At 45.4% G+C, this 21,769-nt stretch overlaps 2 protein-coding genes across 9 annotated transcripts in view; one reads left to right on the top strand and one right to left on the bottom strand.

The window, feature by feature from the left end:
• The window catches only part of igf2bp3 (insulin-like growth factor 2 mRNA binding protein 3), a 198,141-nt gene extending 194,326 nt beyond the window's left edge, over positions 1-3,815 (top strand). For all 5 annotated transcript variants that reach the window (XM_072509245.1, XM_072509244.1, XM_072509248.1 and 2 more), the window contains one exon: positions 1,364-3,815. In XM_072509245.1, coding sequence (XP_072365346.1) covers positions 1,364-1,462 — 99 coding nt within the window. In that variant the 3' untranslated portion in view covers positions 1,463-3,815. The remainder of the gene's footprint in view (positions 1-1,363) is intronic.
• A 911-nt stretch (positions 3,816-4,726) lies between these two features.
• LOC140425213 (mitochondrial assembly of ribosomal large subunit protein 1-like) lies at positions 4,727-19,033 on the bottom strand. 4 transcript variants are annotated; one of them, XM_072509252.1, is made up of 5 exons: positions 18,921-19,000; positions 18,701-18,815; positions 16,258-16,439; positions 12,639-12,720; positions 4,727-5,357 (listed from the first exon to the last, which is right to left on the bottom strand). In XM_072509252.1, exons 2-5 carry the CDS (start codon positions 18,774-18,776, stop codon positions 5,173-5,175), a joined length of 525 nt encoding a protein of 174 aa, XP_072365353.1. In that variant the 5' UTR covers positions 18,777-18,815; positions 18,921-19,000; the 3' UTR covers positions 4,727-5,172. The 4 variants fall into 4 exon arrangements, with proteins under 4 accessions (XP_072365353.1, XP_072365354.1, XP_072365352.1 ...); XM_072509253.1 differs by having other exon boundaries at positions 16,258-16,383; positions 18,701-19,033; XM_072509251.1 differs by having other exon boundaries at positions 18,701-19,032.
• Positions 19,034-21,769: the final 2,736 nt, after the last annotated feature.

Below are 21,769 nucleotides of genomic sequence, written 5' to 3'. Positions count from 1 at the left end.
GGCCCTGCAGAGGATAAATGCATCCTTGTCATGTGCGAGGCTAAGCCTCATTCAGTTTAAAGTACTTCACAGGTCGCATATGACGGTAGCGAGGAAGAGTAGGTATTTTGAGGGGGTAGAGGACAGGTGTGCGCGGGGAGGCCTGCGAATCACGTCCACATGTTCCAGGCAGCACAGTGGTTAGCACAGTTGCTTCACAGGGACCCAGGTCCGATTCTTGGCTTGGGTCACACAGTCCAGAGTCTGCAGTTCTCCCCGTGTCTGTGTGGGTTTCCTCCAGGTGCTCTGGTTTCCTCCCACGGTCCAAAGATGTGCAGGTTAGTTGGATTGGCCATGATAAATTCCCCTTCGTGTCCAAAAAGGTTAGGTGGGGTTACTGGGTTACAGTGGAGGCGTAGGCTGATGTACGGTGCTCTTTCCAAGAGCCGGTGCAGACTCAATGGGCCGAATGGCCTCCTTCTGCACTGTAAATTCTATGATTCTATCTCCGAAGCTAAAGGGGTTCTGGCAGGTGTTTGCAGACGCAATGTCGGAGGTAAAGGTGGCCCCGAGTCCAGAGGTAGTGATAATCGGGGTGCCGGAAGACCCGGGAGGCTAGGGGGCGATAGAGATCAACATTTTGACCTTTGCCTCCCTGATAGCCTGGAGACGGATCTTACTTGGATGGAGGGACTCGGAGCCGCCAAAAGTGGGGGTGTGGGTTAGCGACCTAGCAGAATCCTGAGGCTGGAGAAGGTCAAGTTCGTCCTGAGGGGGTTGGTTGATGGGTTCACTCGGAGGTGTACGCATTTTATTGACTTCAAGGATGATTGAAGAGTCAGCAAAAGGGGGAGCGAGGGGAGAAAGAGAAGGGGGTTAAAATGGGGATGACAGACTGGGCGAAGGGGGCGAGAGGGGGGAGTGGGTGTTGGTTATTTAAAATGTATAATTTTTTTTCTGCTTCTGTTTGTTTATATGAAAATGCCTGAGTAAAAATATGTGGGGATGCGATTGGGTGGGGGCGGGGGGGGGGGGGGTTGTTTTGAGACTGTTTATTTGGTTTGTATTTTTTTTATTTATATATTTAAAAATGTTCAATAAAATAATTTCACAAAAATAAAATCCAACTAGGTGAATCTATATTTTTTTACGCTCCAAATAAGTAATCTTTTGGTTAGGTGGAGGAATGTGCTGAAAGATTTGTATATAATTCTGGTTGTCCAATATGTATGTTTATACATATTAGTTTAGCCTTGGCTTTCAATTTTACTAATCTCTTTTGGGGTGGGAAAATTCACATTCCACTTGATTAAATGAGACTTGAATGCAGTGCAAAATTTGTGACAATTGCTTACAAAAAATAACTTCTCTCTTTGACATATAGCTTGCTCAGCGAAAAATTCAAGACATTTTGATCCAAGTAAAAAGACAACAACAACAGAAAACAGTGCAGAGTGGACAGCCACAACCACGAAGAAAGTAAAAGGTTCAGGATCTCCAGTCTACCACAGAGACAGATGCCAGACCAAAGAGAGAGAGACTGTGAAATCACAGGTAGTCAAACCTGTCGCTAATAAAGAAGCATATGTTCCACCTTCCCCAGTCACCTTTTATTGAGGACTAGGCAACCCATGAACTCTGTCTTTGTGAGAATGTATTCTTTAGGCGTTCAAGAAGAAACCTTGTGAAACCCAGCTTTAAATAAGGCCCTTTCACTTCCCTTCTTTTGTTCGAATTTCAAAACTTTATATTGCCTTGTTAGCTTTCCCAAAATTCTTAGATCTGTTGGGTTTAATGAAGCTTTCTCTTCTGATTTTTCACTGGTTATAGTTCCAATCATTATAAAACCTTGAGATTTTTTTGGGGAGGGGCTAAGGAGTTGGCAAGTTTGAGGCATCTGTCCCAACATGCAAAATGGCTTTTTTAAATTGGGTTGTTTTACAAAGATTACTAGAATACTGCCATTAGAACCAAGGGAAGTGTTGAATGGTGTTGGCCAGGCATGAATTGATTATGCATTTTACTAAACTACCTCAGGCATTTAGTACCTCAATTGTTCCTTTTTTCTGCTTATTTTGTATACTTTATAAAAGTAATAGTCAAGCATTTTATTTTTTTAATAAAAAAAGTAAAATTTGATCAGCTAAAAGCCAGGAGCACTACAGAGAAAAATACATTTGTAAATGTGTTGCTTCTAGCTGCTGGCTGATGGGAGTATTCGATAAATGATACTTGCCTCAGTTTTCCTGAGGTCTACAACACCATCATTTGATCAAAATTCTGTGAATGTTTGAGACGCCGAATGATGCCAATATATACTAATAGCAGCAATGCCATTTTTTTTCTTAAGATAGGATGAAAGTGTTTATTTCCTATTTTTGATTGATGGTACTTTTGGGAACAAAACAAGGAAGTGATGGCAAGAGGCTGGGGTTGGGGAAAGAGGCTGCAAAATGGATTAGCTTTTAGTATAACTGGGTAATTTTAAATGCATGGACCCTTGGTGCCTTTGACCATCACTGCATCTTGATGCATAATGACACAGTCAATTTGGACTTGGCCATTTTGTTCAAAGAGCAAGCTTCATCTTCAATTACTGGTAGAGCTATTAGATCTGTCTGGGTGCATTTTGGCATACTTTGCTAGAGTGGACTCTGAATTTATTGAACCACACATTCTGATCACCTTAATGGGGAGAAAAAGTAAAATGCTGTTTGCTCATTCTAAAGTTGTTGAAAATAAGAGTTTACATATGCAGATACTGTAGTGGGCTACACTAAGTCATGGGAGAGGCTGTTGGTTTCAATACCGTCTTCCCTCTGAGCTTGATCAAAATGCAGCAGGGTTTATGCACATCCTACAGATAACCAGTATAGCAATAAATACATTTATGGCCAGATTGACAGCAACACAATAAGTTTGTTGTTCCTCCTCCCATCGAATGTAGTCTGAACAGAATAAGCTAAAATAATTAATTTGTGGTAAAGTTGAAATGCTCCAGTTAATTTCCTGAGTGCACCCAATTTCCATCTACCTCAGTGCTTTAAATGAAGGCAGTGCATATTAAGTGCATAAACACTGCTGTGCGTGTGGTCTGTGCAGAGCCATGCTATTACCTCTGAACCTTTTTGTGATTTTTTTTTTTGTGCATGAGATGATCAGAATCATCATGCTGCACTGAAATAGAGGGGCACAACTTGGCAAAACAATTTACTTCATCAATTTTTGATCTACCTCTTAGATACATTTGAATTAGAGGCATTTCTGCATAGGATAGATAATTTTTTCCCAAAGATCATTTTTTTTGTACAGATTAGACAATTTAAAAATGGTCTGGTGTGTTTTTGCCTACATATATTCATTACTAATTAAAATTCTCAAAGCTTATGTTGTAGCTTTAGCAAATGGATTAATTCTCATTCTTTTGACAGAGTGATGTTTCCATGTAGAATTAGAAATGTTTTCTTACATTGATAAAATTACTGAACTACAGAAGGTCATTGAATAGCTTAAATGAATTGACGTGAGGCTGAAAGGTCAGAGCCCACTTTTTTTTTTTGTGGCAAGTAACATTTGATAAATTGATATACCATATTCTTTGGTTTAATTGCTGCATTTACATTGCCTGATCTGCTGCTGTTGTATCATTAATTTTCTGGTTTATATAGCAAGATTGGTAATTTGGAAATACTGGCATTAGTTGAAGGTAGTTCTGTAAATGGAAGTGATACCAACAAAAAATAATTTGTCTCACTTCCCTTTCATTTAAATACTGTGCCCCAATGCAGCCCCACTTGTCAAATGCCTCTGTATGAAATAAAAGAATTTAGCTCCTATGTGATTGTCTGTCTTCAAGGTATTGAGCACAATTACATTTTCTTGCTGCAATAATTGTACAATAAGAGGGCAGTTGTTCATAAGCACATGTCAAACACTAACAAAATTTCATGTATAACCCTATGATGCAATTAATATTCATGGCAGAGGAAAATACATTAATAGCCACTCGTTTTGACACAGCTAAATGTGAAAGATCAATCAAAATTCTGAAAATATTTAGTTTTTAAAGACTAGCCAATTTTCAACAAACGTTTCTCACTGCAACTTTTATGTAGCATGGTAGCACAGTGATTAGCACTGTTGCTTCAAAGCTCCAGGCTCGATTCCTAGCTAGGGTCACTGTCTGTACGGAGTCTGCACTTTCTCCCTGTGTCCGAGTGGGTTTCCTCCCACAAGTCCCGAAAGACGTGCTTTTAGGTAAATTGGACATTCTGAATTCTCCCTCAGTGTTCCCAAATAGGCGCTGGAGTGTGGCGACTGGGGGATTTTCACAGTAATTGCATTGCAGTGTTAATGTAAGCCTACTTGTGACAATAAAGATTATAATTATTATTAGCTTTTAACACCGTAAAACAGCAATATATTAAACATATGTTATCTCGCTTTAGGATCTTTAGAGCACGGGGTCAGAATTTACTTGTTAGCTGTTGTGCAAAAACACATCTTAAAAGAAAATTCATCCTTTTGTAGTCTTTGTACAATGTTAATTCTGTTTAGAAATTTCATGAACTATTATTTTTAAATTATTAATTCCCAAATGTTCCAAAATATCAATTCCATTTAAAAGATAATTGGCTCATGCAAGCTTTGAATGTAGGAAGAAGCAATGTAGACTAACATTTCAACAGGTTCAATAAATTAATTGTTAATTTATGCTCCCACAAATTCACACATGTCAAACGTGATGTTATAAAAACAGGTTTTGCTTTTTATTTCTAACGATCTTCAGTTCCTTTTGGTAAATTCACTTGTATATATTGCAACTCTATTATTCAAAGGTTCAAAACATGGCTTGTGCATTATAATTTCTAGTTTACAATAAACCTTCTGACCCTGAACCTGCCAAGTTGTTAGTTCCTTCATAAACACTCGACATCGAGGAACAATGTAACCAGAATGCGGCTACATCGGTTTCATCTGTGAAATGCAGGCATTTTAATTTTTTGAAATGCATAATCAGAACATCAACTGTACAGTGTGTTTAATTTCTCAACTAGAGTTTGTTCAATAGAACTACTTTCTGTACCTTATACTTAATGTAACCAATCCCCTTTCCTGTACTCATTATTTTAAATGAGCTGTTATTCCTAATTAACTAATGTGTAATTTTATTTTCAATATCATGTGATCCCTTCAAGACAGTCCTTTGAAATCACTTTTTTGGTCCATGTCAGCAGTTGGTCCATATACAAAATCTGTTGGAAGTATTTCTGGGGGTATCTTAGCAACCTGATCATCATAGGAACGCAAGGTCCAAAGTTTCTCCAGTTCATAGACTTTCCTCGTTTCAGGTAGCATGAAATGCACTACAATGTTACCTTGAGAGAGAAGAAAACAATTTGACAGTCACAGCAGATAAACATTTGATTATATGTTACTTAATGATCAACCACAAAAGATCAAAATTGTGCATTTAAGTATGTTTATTATGGTTTTACACTTTTGTAAACCCTCACCATTTCTGTAATTTTGTTATCACAGTAAACCAAGAAAAACTGCTCATCATACATAAAAATAGAGGGGTACATGAGAACAGTAACTACATGGCTTTATCCTGTTTCACCCTTGTAGCCATGGTAAAATGGTGCACACTTTTCCAGGCCATGTCTGCTCGCATTTACTCTTGACAGTCCAGGATACATGTTCCACACCATGCTCAGGTACACCACAAAACCTACATCCCAGTTGGTCCTGCACCTCTTGAACCATGGTGCTGGTTTAGCACAGGGCTAAATAGTTGGCTTTTAAAGCAGACCATGGCAGGCCAGCAGCGTGGGTTCAATTCCCGTACCAGCCTCCCAGAACAGGTGCTGGAATGTGGCGACTAGGGGCTTTTCACAGTAACTTCATTTGAAGCCTACTTGTGACAATAAGCGATTTTCATTTCAACCACATTCAGGCCAGTGCATTGCAGCCATTTACACCAATTTTAAAAAAAAGATGATTGTCCCAGCCCCAACTGGGCAACCATCACCAAAGAGAAGAATGGTCAATAAGGTCTTATCTAATCCTACCATCCAACTCCATCACTCCACCTTGGATCATTATATGCAAGATAAATGGTGTCATAAAAGCACACTCCTCCCATAACTACAAGTATTGTAACAAATAATGACAAAAAGGAGTAAAACTGCACAGGCCATGATTCACATAGTCGATCCAATATGATTTTTCTGGCACCAGATAACAGGCTATTCTCGCCCATGTGGTCACATCTTGGCCACAAATAATAAACAACATAATCACAAAGGAGTGATGTCCAGGATAATGACACCATCTATGTTGCTCAAGATGGCCAAAGCCAAGACTGGATCAACGAACACTCCTCAGCATCTCTCAAGGGTTCCCATGAACAAAACACCTTCACTTCCACCATGCCATAGCCCCAATGCCCAAATAACCTACAGCCCAACCTCCAACCCACACATAGAGGATAGGATAATATAGGGCCAGTGATCGGGGGGCCCAACTGACCTCCTCTCAAACCAGATGCATTGTATTCTGTCAAACTTGATGCACCCACTCTCCAAATCAAGATTACTGAAGCATAGCAGCCAATTTTCGCTCGCCGGTGATGGGACTCACGGACATATCTTGTCCGGCCCTTACCTCCCGAACCTGTCAAGATAGATGACGCACCACGCAACAGGATCTCAGCGACTCTACGGTGGACCTAATATCAGGGAAAGTGCTCTTTTGAATGCAGGAACTCTCTCGTATGCCTCCATCATTCTCCCAAGGATGTCAAGCAAATCCTCAAAGTGAACTCTAAGGACCTGCACCACAGAATTCAAGGTCCTCATCCAGAACAATATTCTCAATGGTGGACATCATCGAATACACACAGCAGTGCTGACGCTAAAGCTCACAACAATGCCACTGCAAGCTGGGCCCAACCCCAGCACACTCAAACCACCACGGTCAAATGAGAATTCTCTACGATTTATCTTGGCTCTTCTTCGCAAAGCACCACACACAATCCTCCAGGGACATAGTGCAAGACATATATTCCAAGAAAATACAAATATTAAGTGTGTGCTAGGATATAATCAAGGATTACAAGATGAGCTGCGCCAGAGCTCGCGGAAATGCTGGCCGCTCCTGTGCTCACATTACATAACCCTTTCTCCCCCCCCCCCCACCAAAAAAAAATTATATACTTTTATACAATGATAAAAGTTTCCCAGCTGTTTTTTGTGGTCCATACCCCCAAATGAACACTGCACCAATCATAATGGAAGGCTGGAATTGTATGTTCAGTATCAGGCTCCTTTCCCTACAATAATCCAGCAGCTGCGGGATGAATTTTCCTGATGCTGCCCTCTGGTGGAATGTAACTCTTAGCATAATCATTAAGTTGGTATACCTGCATTAAGAGTCCAAAGAAGGAAGGACAATTCGAACTGACGATCTGAGATAAACTAAGATGCACAGGATTAACCTCGGGAACTCCCTGGTCCCATTCCTGGCTAATATCACACGGTGTAGACAACAAAGTGGCCAGTTCATGGGCACGTAGCTTAAACCAAACCTGTAATTCATCCATCCTATAAACTGACAACATTGAACCCCTTCAGCACAGAACATTGGAATTACTTCCAGGGCTGGTTTAGCTCACTTGGCTAGACAGCTGGTTCGTGATGCAGAGCAAGGCCAGCAGCGCGGTTCAATTCCTGTACCGGCTGAGGTTCTTCATATAGGGACCTGTCTTCTCAACCTTGTCCATCACCTGGGGTGAGATGAAGCTCAAGTTAAAGCACCACCAGTCAGCTCCCCCTCGAAGGGGAAAGCAGCCTATGGTCACCTAGGACTATGGTGACTTTATCTACCTTGCCTATTTTGCGTAATCTCTGCCCAGAGGCTGGGTTGAGCCCACTAATCTACATTCTGCTCAATTCATATCAATATCCAAACTAAGTGGCAGTTTTATTTTTGTGTTATGTTTCGGTTCTGTGTTCTAGTGAAATTAAGAGGTGTAATTTATTAACTTGAGCCTCCTCCGCCAGTTGATAAAATCATAGCTGATCTGATTGTGGCCTAAATTCCACTTTCCTGTCTGCTTCCCCATAACACATGACTTGTTAATCAAAAATCTAAGTCAACTTGAATATATAAACTCCCCACAATTCAACATTCACCCAGTTAAGGTTCCTCAAGATTTTGGGAAGGATTTTCCAATCCTGCTCACCACAGACATTGTCGCAGGCAGGATGGAACATTTGATAGACCAGCAAAAGGTCCATTGACTTCAGGTGGGAATTTCCATCCTTTTTTGTTTCAATAAGATTATCTCTCATTCTTCTAAACACCAATGGATACAAGATTAACCTTTCCTTATAAGATAACCCATTCACCCCAGGAACCAGTCCAAATCTTCTCTGAACTGAAACACAGGTGCAAATTGACCTGCTGAGTATTTTCAGAATTATCTGGGGATATTCAGATTTCTCCCATTTGTTAGTGTTTTGCTTTTGCCAATTCACCAAAATGTTTTTTTTAAACAAACTATTTTATTGAGGTATTTTAGGCATATAGAAAAAGTGACATTCTACAGTACGAAAAAGACGTCAAGACACAAATTAAACATAGTGCAAACCACGGCTCTGTCACGCAAGGACCTGCCTCAATATCCCCCTACTCTACACTACCCTAGCCCCCCCCCCCCCCCCCTGCTGACGCTTACTCCTCTGCGAAGAAGTCAATAAATGGCTGCCACCTTCGGGCGAACCCTAGTACCGAACCTCTCAAGGCGAACTTGACTTTCTCTAGGCCAAGAAAGCTCACCATGTCCGATAGCCATACCTCCGCCCTCAGGGGCTATGAGTCCCTCCATGCTAACAGTATTCGTCGCCGGGTTACCAGGGAAGCAAAGGCCAGAACGTCGGCCTCTCTCTCTTCCTGGACTCCCGGGTCCTCCGAAATCCCAAAGATTGCCACCTCAGGGCTCATTACCACCCCAGTTTTCAATACCCGGGACATGACATCTGCGAATCCCTGACAATACCCCCTGAGTTTAGGGTACGACCAGAACATGTGTACGTGGTTAGTCGGCCCTCCGGCGCATCTAGCACACTTGTCCTCCAGCCCGAAGAATTTGCTCATCCGGGCCACCGTCATGTGGGCCCGGTGCACGGCCTTAAACTGGATCAGGCTGAGCCTGGCGCATGTTGCGGTCGTGTGTACTCTGCTCCGGGCTTCTGCCCAGACACCGTCCCCCATCTTCTCTCTTTCTTTCCCCCCCCCCCCCCCTTCCCCGAGCTCCTCTTCCCACATAAGCTTCAGGTCCTCGGTCTGCATATCCTCAGCTCCATTAGTTCCTTATAGACGGCTGAGACTCTACCCTCTCCCACCTCTCCACTAGAAACTATCCTGTCCTGCCTCACCTTCGGTGGGAGACGTGGGAAGGACGGCACCAATCTGCGTACAAAATCCCACACCTGTAAATATCTAAAGTCGTTCCCTCTCGCCAGCCCAAACTTCTCCTCCAGCGCCCTCATACTCGGAAAGCTCCCTTCCAGGAACAGATCTCCCATCCTCACAATCCCCGCCCTCCTCCACAGTCTATACCCCTCCGTCCATGATCCCCGTGGCAAATCGGTGGTTGCCGCAGATTGGGGTCCACACCGATGCTTACCTCCCCTACATGCCTCCTCCACTGGCCCCAGATCCAAAGAGCCGCCAAAACTATCGGTGGTGTCCGTGCCGGCAGAGGCGCCGTGACGAGGGCTGCTAAGCTAGTGCCCCTGCACTAAGCAGCCTCCATCCGCTCCCAAACCGACCCCGCACCCACCATCCATTTCCTTATCATCACTATGTTGGCTGCCCAGTAATAGTTGCTGAAGTTTGGCAACGCCAGCCCCCCTTCTCTGGTCCTTTCAAGCATCACCCGCGGGGACTTCCCTGCCCATACAAATCACAGAATTTTATTCAGCCTCTTAAAGAAGGACCGCGGGATAAAGATGGGGAGACCCTGAAAAACAAACCAGAACTGCGGGAGAATCGTCATCTTAACAGTCTGCACCCTCCCCGCCAATGACAGCAGGGGAGCGCATCCCACCTCCGGACCTCCTCCCTCACTCGTTCCACCAGTCGGGACAGGTTGAGCTTATGCAACTTTTGCCCCAGTCCCGTGCCACCTGAATCCCCAAATATCGGAAACTCTCCCCCACTAGCCTGAACGGCAACCCCTTCAGTCTACTCTCCTGCCCCCTCGCCTGAATTACAAACAACCCGCTCTTAGCCATGTTCAGCTTGTAACCGGAGAACCGGCCAAATTCCCTCCGGGTTGCCATAACACCGTCCATCCCCACCATTGGGTCCGATACATATAACAGCAGATAGTCTCGTTATACGCAGACGATGTTCCACTCCCCCCCCCCCCCCCCCCCCCACCACCCCACCCCCGGACCAGCCCTTTCCAGCTCCGAGAAGGTCTCAGTGCAATTGCCAGTGGCTCTATGGCCAGTGCAAACAGCAGTAGGGAGAGAGGGCAGCCCTGTCTTGTCCCACGGTGCAGTCTAAAGTAGTCCGATGTCATCCTGTTCGTCCTTACACTTGCCTCCGGGGCCTGATACAATAGCCTAACCCAGTCGATGAACCCCGCCCTAACCCGAACCGTCCTAGTACCTCCCACAGATAATCCCACTCGACCCGGTCCAAAGCCTTTTCAGCATCCATGGCTACCACTATCTCTACCTCCCTACTCTCCGGAGGCATCATAATCACGTTGAGCAGCCTTCTTAGGTTGGCCACCAGCTGCCTCCCCTTTACAAACCCGGTTTGGTCCTCCACAATTACATCCGGTACACAGTCCTCAATTCTAGTCGGCAAAATCTTGGCCAGTAACTTGGCGTCTACCTTGATCAAAGAGATCAGCCTGTATGACCCACAAGCCTCCGGGTCCTTATCCCGTTTCCGAATAAGCGAGATGGTGGCCTGCGACATCGTCGGGGGGTAAACTCCCTCTGTCTCTTGTCTCGTTAAAGACCCTGATCAGCACCGGCCCCACTATCCCGGCAAATTTTTTTGTAAAACTCCACCAGATACCCGTCCGGCCCCGGGGCTTTACCCGACTGCATGACCTTCAGGCCCCCCAATACCTCTTTGATCCTGACCAGGGCCCCCAGTCCGTCCACAAACCCCCTCCCCACTCTTGGGAAGGTCAGTCCGTCCAGGAATCTCCTAATTTCTCTTCCCCCTCCCCCCGGGGAAACTCCCTCGCCGTCGGCCGGCTAAATATCCACGGATCTGCTCCCCCCCTTTGCTCCATGAAACCTCTCAGTTCCTTTGCCATCGCTGGCAACTTGCCCGTTCTTGAACATGACCGGCCCAGACTCGGGTCCAGGACTGTATTAAAGTCCCCACCCATGATCAGCTTACGAGAGTCCAAGTCGGGGATCTTCCCTAGCATCCTCCTAATAAAATCCACATCGTCCCAATTAGGGGCATACACACTGACCAGGACTACTCTCACCCCTTCGAGCTTATCCCTCACCATAACGAACCTGCCACCCCCATTCACGACTGCCGTCCGCCTCAAATTGTACCCTTTTATTAATCAGGATCACAACCCCACTCGTCTTAGAATCAAGCCCCGAATGAAAGACCCGACTGACCCAGCCCTTCCTCAACCCAACCTGGTCTGCCACTTTCAGGTGCGTCTCCTGCAGCATGACTATGTCCACCTTCAGAACCCACAGATGTGCAAACACACACGCCCTCTTCACTGGCCCGTTTAACCCTCTAACATTCCAGGTGATCAGCCTGGTTGGGAGGCACTTCGCCCCCCCCCCCCCCCCCCCCCCCCCCCCCCACCACCTTGCCGACCAGCCATCCCCTTTCCTTGGCCAGCCCCCAGCCATGTGTCGCGCTTCATCTGGCCCGCCTCCTGACCGGCTCCACCCATGACCTCCTCACTGTTGCCATGCCCGGTGCCCAGTTTCCATCCCCCCCCCCCCCACCCAGCAACACCATCCTATCACCTAACCCCTGCTCTAATCTAACTATATGCACACTCCCCACCTCGGCTTCCTTGACTAGCCTGGGGCTCCCAGCCTCTGCTCCAGCGCGTCTCCCATCGATTGTTCCCAGTCACCCCGACCCATCCATACCACTTCCCCAGATCAGCCTTACTTAAGCAAACACTCTGTACAAGTCATAAACAACCCCCACAATAGCACAATTCAAGTTAAACAAGAAGAAAAAAAGATAAGAAATAACAGGCACTCTCAGTCCTTCCCATACAGGCACAGAAAAAGATTGCACAAAGTTCCCCTGAAGCATCCATTTTAAGTGTTTCCTTTATTATTTTCCCCCCAGCCAAACTCCAACTAATCAAAGAGCCCAAACAGGAAACATTCAGGTAAAGCACGCAAAAAAAAAAAACACGTCCCTACCACCTTCCAACACCCTAAAAAGGTCAAAAAAAGAAACGACAAAAACGGACCCAAACATGCAGGCAATTTTCAAAACAAGAGAGACACCACATATACTTAAAAGTTCTAACATGAGTCCAAACGTCCTCAGCTCAGGGCCAGCCCCTGCTTCTTAACAAAGTCCATCAAACCAAAATGTTTTGTTATAGATTTTATTGAACTTACCAAAATCTATGCACTTCCAATCATCTGTATCTTTCCCTTCAATGTGGACATGAGCAGTCTGCCCTCCTTTCAAGTGTTTATGCTGCAGAATAAATCAGTAAATATTGACAGTGCTAATTTAAGTTCAGTAATTTCACTGACCTTAAGATGATAAGTTCTAAACAAGAAAAATTACTCAAAATGTAATCTTGCTCTTTATCATATATATTAATGACCTAGCCATTGGCCCACTATTTTAAAATGTGCAGATGATACGAAATTTGGAAGCTTTATGAACTGAGGAGTATAGTGTAGAACTTCAAACGGTCACAGACAAGTTGGCGGAGTGGGTAGACAAATGGCAGATGAAGTTCAATGCAGAGAAATGTGAAGTGATTTGTTTTGGTTGGAAGAAAGTGGAGAGAGAATATAAAATAAAAGGTACAATTCTAAAGGGGGTGCAGGAGCAGAGGGACCTAGGGGTCTATATATGTACAAGTCATTGAAGGTAGCAGGACAGGTTGAGAGCACTGTTAATAAAGCATACAATATCCTGGGCTTTATTAACAAGGGAATAAGAGTACAAGGGCAAGGGGGTTCTGCTGAATAAGGCACGAGTGTGGCTTCAGCTGGAATATTGCATCCAGTTCTGAAATAGGATATGAAAGCATTGGAGAGAGTGCAGAAAAGATTCATAAGAATGGTTTCAGGGATGGGGAATTTTAGTTATGATGAGAGTTTGGAGAATTTGGGACTGTTTTCCCTGGGGAGGAGATTTGATTGAGTTAGGCAAAATCAGGAGGGATCGGGACAGAGTAGATGGGGAGAAACTGTTCCTAGTTAAGAACGAGAGGGCAGAGATTTAAAGTAATTGGCAAAAGAAGTAAAAGCGACCTGAAAAACGCTTTCGTGAAGTAAGAGACTGCTATCTGGAATGCACAATGTGGTGGGGGTAGGTTCAATTGAGGCATTCAAAAGGAAATTGGACGGGGAATCGGAGAAGGCTGGGGAATGACACTATGTGAATTGCTTATTCAGAGAGCAGATGCAGACATGATGGGCGAAATGGCCTTCTGCACTTTACGAATTGTGGTTCTGATTCCAAAACAGCAGCATGAAGGAACTGCTACATGTTAAGCCAGGATCGTATTTATCTAAAATTGATAGTTATTCAAAACAATTCAGTTTATGTGAGCACGGTAGCACAGTGGGTAGCACTGTTGCTTCACAGCTCCAGGATCCAAGGTTCAATTCCCAGCTTGGGTCACTGTCTGTGTGGAGTCTGCACGTTCTCCCTGTGTCTGTGGGTTTCCTGCGGGTGCTCCAGTTTCCTCGCACAAGTCCCGAAAGACGTGCTGTTAGGTAATTTGGACATTCTGAATTCTCCCTCTGTACCCGAACAGGCACCGGAATGTGGCGACTAGGGGCTTTTCACAGTAACTTCATTGCAGTGTTAATGTAAGCCTACTTGTGACAATAAAGATTATTAATTAAGGTATGTTGGGATATTTTGAACATTGTTAAAGTCTTTTGTAATATTTTTAGTTTTGATATTTGTGTGTGCCCTTTAACTCCCCTGTTAACTCCATGAATATGATACATTTAATTCTCCCCCATTTCCACTGTTTCTTTGAAGCTCACAGTAAACTTGAAGATCAGCATAATTTTTATTACAGACTTCACAGCATTCTAGACTCAACACAAATCAACAAGTGTGGATCATTACCTCTTCCTCCTGTCCCAATTTCTTTGGATGACAGCTGTAAGTGGTGATTTTGCTATTCCAATTTACATCTCCTCTGGATCCATCTTTTGTTTCTTCACTTCCAAATACACAACCTCTACCACCTACAGGACAAGGGCCGCAGATGCATGGGAACACCACCACATGTAAGTTCCCACACCCCAAGCCACACGCCATCTTGACTTGGAAATATATCGCTGTTCCTTCACTGTCACTGGATCAAACTCCCTAACAGCACTGTGATTGCACCTATACCGCATGGACTGCAGAGGTTCAAGAAGGCAACTCATCACCTTCTCAAGGGGAATGAAGGGTGGGCAATAAATGCTGGCCTAGTCAATGACTTCCAAATACCATGAATGAATTTTTTTTAAAAGTACCCCATTCCTATCTTTTTTTGCATCATTATTTATATGGTCATTTAATGAGGCCACCCACTTCAGTCCTCAGTTACACACCAGCTTCTAGAGTTGAGGTGAAGCAGAAACCACTTGGCTGTGATACTAAAGGTGGTGTGTAAACTTAAAAAGCTGCTTTAAAAATGGCAACTTTGGAAGTCCCCTCAATTCAGCCCAAAATCGATGAAGAGACTCTTCCTACTCCTATTTTCTTATTTAAATTTCAATGCTCAACAAAGCTTTCTTCAAATGTGTCAGTTCATTGAACCAAGATGGAGGAGATGGGGAGTTGATCATTTTTACCAAACTTATACAGAACTATTTCCATTAAAAGTACATAAAGTATTCCTTTTGTTTTTTTAAATTTAGTGTACCCAATTCATTTTTTTCCAATTAAGGGGCAATTTAGTGTGGCCAATCCACCTAACCTGCACATCTTTGGGTTTTGGGGGCAAAACCCATGCAGACACGTGGAGAATGTGCAAACTCCACACGGACAGTGACCCAGAGCCGGGATCGAACCTGGGACCTTGGCTCCGTGAGGCATCAATGCTAACCACTGTGCCACCGTGCTGTCCCGACATAAAATATTCCTTAGCATCCACAATTTAATTTGCCACAAAACACTGTTCCTCTCTTCTGGTGTACTCAGCTACTAGATATTGTACAATCTTTCCCTAAGGTCTCAAAAAATATAGTTTGTATCTTCCCAAAATCCACTCCCATTTTTTAGTGCTTGTATAACCTTACTGAATAGGCGACCAACACAGGCATTGGAAACGTTTTCCTTGACTCACTCATATGACAAACATATAACCTAAGGCCACATACAGGGTACTGCATCTCCAGAGTACATTTAATTCACCACCATTAAATCATAACACTGCAGGGTGGCATGTGGCGCAGTGGTTAGCACTGGCACTGCGGCTCTGAGGACCCGGTTTCGAATCCCGGCCCTGGGTCACTGTCCGTGTGGAGTTTGCACATTCTTCCCATGTCTTTGTGGGTTTCACCTCCACAACCCAAAGCTGTGCAGGTTAGGTGGATTGGCCATGCTAAATTGCCCCTTAATTGGGAAGAAAATAATTGGGTACTCTAAATTTATATTAAAAAAATCATAACACTGCAAGTCATGGTGCTTGCAAGATCAAGTGTATATTAATTATCCTGTGTACTGAATAAACTTTTAATAAATATGAATGATTAAGACTGTTATCTAATCCTAGAATTCAGACTGGAGATATTACATTGCATAGGAAATTTTAGTGCAAAATATATTCAGTTTTTAAAAAACTTTATTTTAATTTTTTGTCCATGAAATTAACAATTAGGTTTTCCTTCTAGGTCTCACACAGTAGCCTGAATATTGCAGGAAGTGAGCTTTCATTGATCTACATTTCCAATCATAAAACAAACTTAAGATGTGGGCTTGAGCTTTTGGCTATTATAATTAGCAAGCGAACTCGCAAAATTTCATTCACACAAATACAACACTTACCACTTTGACTGCATACTGTGCCATCGCTTGTAAATGCCTTGCAGAAGTTCCACCCACAATGATAAAATAATCACTGTACTTTATTTCCATGGGCAATTTAATAACACATATCTCCTTGGCATTCTCCTGGCGTAACAAAGCCACCAAAACATCAATGTTAAAAACTGGCTGGTAAATAGGACCTAATGGAAAGCAGGTTGCACTTGTTTAGTCCATTACATGCTACATCCTGGAAACACTGCTTGGAAATAGCTTAATCAACTCAGAATTTATTAAATGCTTTCACAAACACTGTATATTAAAGCATAATCAAAACTCAGCAAAGCTGCTGACCGAGAAGATCGAGCAAAGACAAATCACAGAGTGCCTACTTCCACCTCTGATATATTCTCCATCTCAGACCCTCTGCTACTCAAACTCTCAACTATGCCTTTCATCACCTCCAGATTTGATTAATTCAGTGTCCTTTATCTAACCTTCCCTTTCCTACCCTCCATAAACATCGGCTCACCCAGAAATCTGCTGTTATACTAACCTGTACCAAAAAAAATGATTTCTGAAAAAATCATATTGGACCAAAACATGAACCCAGTTTCTTCACTGAAGCTGGCAAAACTTAAAAAAAAATTTTTTTTAAGCGTATCCAATTTTTTTTTTCTCCCAATTAAGTGGTAATTTATTGTGTCCAATCCACCTACCCTGCACATCTTTTTGGGATGTGGGGGTGAGATTCACACAGACATGGGCAGAATGTGCAGACACCACACGGACAGTGACCCGGGGCCGGGATCAAACCGGGGTCCTCAGTGACACATCAGTGCTAACCACTGTGCCGCCCTATTTGTTTTTATTTCTGTACCAAGTCCTGTTCATCCAATCTTAAATTCTCATCCTTGTGTTTTTAAATCTCTTTGTGGCCTCATTGACCTGATGTTTGTAAACTCAATCTACAACCCTCCAAGAACTCAAGTTCTTTCAACTCTCGTTACTTGCATCCACCCCGTTTGCCCTACTATTAAGAGCTGGCAGCTGTTTAGATCTTAAGCTCTAGATTTACTTCCTCAACCTCTCTACCTTTAGGATGCTCCCTAAACCCATACTTCTTCAACCAACTTTTCAGTCCCCTCTTCTAACGTCATCTTTTATGTCACGGTGTCAACATTTATCTGATTACACTTCTATGATGTGCCTTGAGATGTTTTTATAAGTTGAAGACACATATAAAAGTTGTTATACAGTTGCTATCCTTAAGCCGATTTTCACATTATGCTTCCTCTTTTTTCTATTGTCTCATGGAAATATCCAAGTACTGCTCATGCAGTTCACTCATCTGTTTTCCACTTAAGCACTTTACTAATCATATCATTTGCCAATTGTGTTTGTGTTCTGCTTTTTCCTGTTGTTTCCTTTTCAACATTATCCTTTTGTTAACATTTTACAGTTTGATAAAGAACAGATAACTGGTTATATTTTAGTATTTTCCATAATAAACTCAAATGTTAGACTAGCAACCTAACTGCAATTCTAATAAATAATTACAACCTATCACAGCAGACTCCTAAATTTGCAGGCTCACAGTCTGTCTTCTTGAAAACAGTAAGAAGTCTCACAACACCAGGTTAAAGTCCAACAGGTTTGTTTGGAATCACTAGCTTTCCAAGCGCAGCTCCTTCATCAGGTGAAACACACAGCGGTATTCTTGTCCCAGTGCAGCTCCTTTCTCAGGTGAGTCTCACCTGAGGCAGGAGCTACACCCCGAAAGCTAGTGATTCCAAACAAGCCTGTTGGACTTTAACCTGGTGTTGTAAGACTTCTTACTGTGCCACCCCTGTCCAATGCCGGCATCTCCACACCATGGCTATTATTGAAAATAGGTGAAAGATTAGCTGGAGGATTAAAGAAATCTTGCATGTGCAGCCACCTGAGAATGATCAGTAAGGGAGCGAACAGCCAGTCATGGGCTGTAATTTCCGAGCTCCAGGGGCGTGTGGAGTGCCCCAAAGATGCGCTGGGGAAGCCCTCTGGAACGTACAGGTAAACATTTGTATGGCAATTGCACCGTGAACCATCCGAAAATGCTACCGACCTAAATCGCAAACATGGGGTGGTTCCGCCAGGGTTACACCAATAGTTACTTAGACCGACTCCCATTCCACCACCAAAGACTTGACAATGAATGCAGTTTACCCAGATCTGCAGCCGCGCTGCTCTCCCAGTGTCCACTGAGGCTGCAGCTGCTGTGCCGAGGGCCTCGCGCCGACCGAGCCTGGGCGTCCGGCCGGAGCAGCGCGAGCCGAACCCGGGCCGCCGGCCGGAGCAGCGCGCGCTGTGCAATGCAGCGAGCATATGCTGCAAGAGCCGGGATCATCGTCCTCATCGTCCGGCAGCCTGTAGACAAGAAACCATCCACCATCTGTACCGCAGGAAAGATATAGCAACTCACAGGAAATACCGCACAGGCTGCAGACCAGAAATTCAATCCGACTGGTGAACACTGCGAGTAACAACGGTTCCCACATGAATTGTTAGCGTACCACTGAGCTGCTACCATTGAGGGCCTGTGAGTGAAAGTTAAAAGAATAATGAGTAGGTTGCAAACACGTTTATTAAGCGGAGTTTATTTTTAACAACGACGTACTAAACAGAAGGAAGTTTTTTTTTACATGGGAGTTATGAGCAGGTTCAGCAGGTATTATCCATCTCTAACTATCCTGGAGAAAGTGGTGAACCGTCTTCTGGAATACAGCCGTGTGCCTTACTGGAACAAGAATGAACTATGACACAAACTCATCATATTGTAATTAATTTTTAAATAAATGTTTTTATTAAGTATTTTTGACATTAAACAGAACAAAGGTAAGCGTAAACATACATTGGAAAAAAAAACTTCCGGGAAGAACCTGCTCATTGGGTTCTAGTTCAGTGATGAGGTACCCTCAATAATGACACTTCGAGATTAAACTGTAAAGAAGGCTTTATTAGACTAATAACTATGCTAGAGACGAGAGCTGACTGTTACAGACCATGAGGCAGCCCTTATGTATGGCTCCCAGAGGCGGAGTCCCCTGGGTTACAAGCCCGGTCTTAAAGGGGACATCACCTTACATGATGATAAGGCAGTAACCGTTCATCACATTCACCCCCTGTTTAAAAAGGAGTCCGGCGGGGGTGAAGTGCCATCATAGGTCCATCCGTCTCGGTGGCCGGATCGTCCTCCTCAATTCGGGCGGTGGTGCGGCGGGCAAGGGCGCCCCGGTTGAGGGCACATCCGGGAGCACAGCGGTCGGAGCTTCGGGTCGGGGCGGGGAACTAGGCAGGGCCGGGGGTAGCGGAGCCAGCACCGGCGGGGTGTGTAAAGGGGGGGCGCACGGTAGGGGCTCACCAACGGGTGGTAGGGCCGGAAGTGGTGTGTTGTAGGGGCGACGGGTCCTGCAGGGGAGCGGTGCGGGAAGGGGCATCTGTGGTGGAGGATCCAGCGGGTGCCAGATCCCGGAGGGAAACCGTATCTTGCCTGCCGTCGGAGTACTCCACGTAGGCGTAACTGGGGTTGGCGTGGAGCAGTCGGACCTTTTCAACTAGGGGGTCCGTTTTATGGCTCCTCGCGTGCCTCCGGAGAAGAACAGGTCCCGGAGCCATCAGCCAAGGTGGCAGCGAGACCCCGGAGGTAGACTTCCTGGGAAGAGAAACAATCGGTTGTGAGGAGTCTCATTCGTGGCCGTGCAGAGGAGTGACCTAACGGAGTGTAGGGCATCGGGTAGGACCGCCTTCCAGCGGGTGGTTGGGAGATTTCTCGACCGCAGGGCCAGAAGGACAGCCTTCCACACTGTCGCGTTCTCCCTCTCCACCTGCCCGTTTCCCCGCGGGTTATAACTGGTTGTTCTGTTCGAGGCGATGCCTTTGCTGAGCAGTTCATCGCTCATGAACGATGTACTCCGGTCGCTGTGGATATAAGCGGGGAAACCGAACAGGGTGAAGATGCTGTGCAGTGTCTTAATCACCGTGGCTGAGGTCATGTCGGAGCAGGGAATGGCGAACGGGAAGCGGGAGAACTCATCGATCACGGTGAGGAAATAGGCATAACGGTTGGTGGATGGGAGGGGCCCCTTGAAGTCCACGCTCAGTCGCTCAAAGGGGCCCGAGGCCTTCACGAGCCGAACCTTGTCTGGCCGGTAGAAGTGCGGTTTGCACTCCGCACAGACTTGGCAGGCCCTGACCATGGCCTTGACCTCCTTGGTTGAGTAAGGTAGGTTGCGGGACTTGATGAAATGGACGAGCCGGGTAACCCCCGGGTGGCAGAGGTCATTGTGGATGGCTTGCAGGCGGTCCTCCTGCGCGTTGGCGCATGTGCCGCGGGACAGGGCATCTGGGGGCTCATTGAGCTCCCCTGGACGATACTTGATATCGTACGAGTAGGTGGAGAGTTCGATCCTCCACCTCAAAATGTTATAGTTTTTTATTTTGCCCCGTTGCGTGTTATCGAACATATAGGCAACCGACCGTTGGTCGGTGACGAGGGTAAACCTCCTACCGGCTAGGTAGTGTCTCCAGCGCCGTACAGCCTCCACAATGGCTTGTGCCTCCTTTTCGACTGCAGAGTGTCGAACCTCGGAGGCGGTGAGGGTTCGGGAGAAGAACGCTACTGGTCTGCCTTCCTGATTGAGGGTAGCAGCCAGGGCAATGTCTGATGCATCGCTCTCTACCTGGAAAGGGATGGTTTCGTCCACCGCGTGCATGGCGGCCTTGATAATGTCGGCCTTGATGCGGTTGAAGGCCAATTGAGCCTCAGCCGAGAGGGGAAAAGTGGTGGTCTTTAGGAGTGGGCGGGCTTTGTCAGCATACTTGGGGAGCCACTGGGCGTAATAGGAGAAAAGCCCCAAGCATCGTTTGAGGGCCTTGAGGCTGCGGGGGGGGAGGAAGTTCCTTAAGGGCGCGCATGCGGTCGGGGTCGGGACCTAGGACCCCGTCTTCCACGACATAGCCGAGGATGGCCAGCCAGGTGGTGTGGAAAACGCATTTGCCCTCGTTATAGGTCAGGTTAAGGGCTTGGGCGGTCTGGAAGAACTTTTTGAGGTTAGCGTCATGGTCCTGCTGATCATGGCCGCAGATGGTGACATTGTCCAAGTACGGGTATGTAGCCCGCAAACCGCACTAGTCCACCATTTGGTCCATTGCCCTTTGAAAGGCAGAGACCCCATTTGTGACACCAAAGGGGACCCTGAGGAAGTGGAAGAGCCGGCCGGCTGCTTCGAAGGCAGTATAGGGGCGGTCTTTTGGTCGGATGGGGAGCTGGTGGTAGGCGGATTTGAGGTCGACCGTGGAAAAGACTCGGTATTGGGCGATCCGATTGACTATTTCCGCGATGCGAGGAAGGGGGTACACATCAAGCTGCGTGAATCGGTTTATGGTCTGGCTATAATCCACGACCATCCGTTTCTTCTCCCCGGACCGGACTACCGCCACTTGCGCTCTCCAAGGGTTGTTGCTAGCCTCGATGACCCCCTCTCCCAGTAAA

Source organism: Scyliorhinus torazame, chromosome 6 (assembly GCF_047496885.1).
Source record: "Scyliorhinus torazame isolate Kashiwa2021f chromosome 6, sScyTor2.1, whole genome shotgun sequence".
NCBI classification, from domain to species: domain Eukaryota; kingdom Metazoa; phylum Chordata; class Chondrichthyes; order Carcharhiniformes; family Scyliorhinidae; genus Scyliorhinus; species Scyliorhinus torazame.
This window is presented reverse-complemented; position numbering and strand designations above follow the sequence as displayed.

Coding starts and splice junctions, on each gene's coding strand:
- LOC140425213 (XM_072509250.1), bottom strand. CDS start 18,670: ATGGTGGATGGTTTCTTGTCTACAGGCTGCCGGACGATGAGGACGATG. Junction 12,721..16,257: donor CACAGTATGCAGTCAAAGTG/GTAAGTGTTGTA, acceptor TTTATTCTGCAG/CATAAACACTTGAAAGGAGG. Junction 5,358..12,638: donor TTGGAAGTGCATAGATTTTG/GTAAGTTCAATA, acceptor TTCTCTCTCAAG/GTAACATTGTAGTGCATTTC.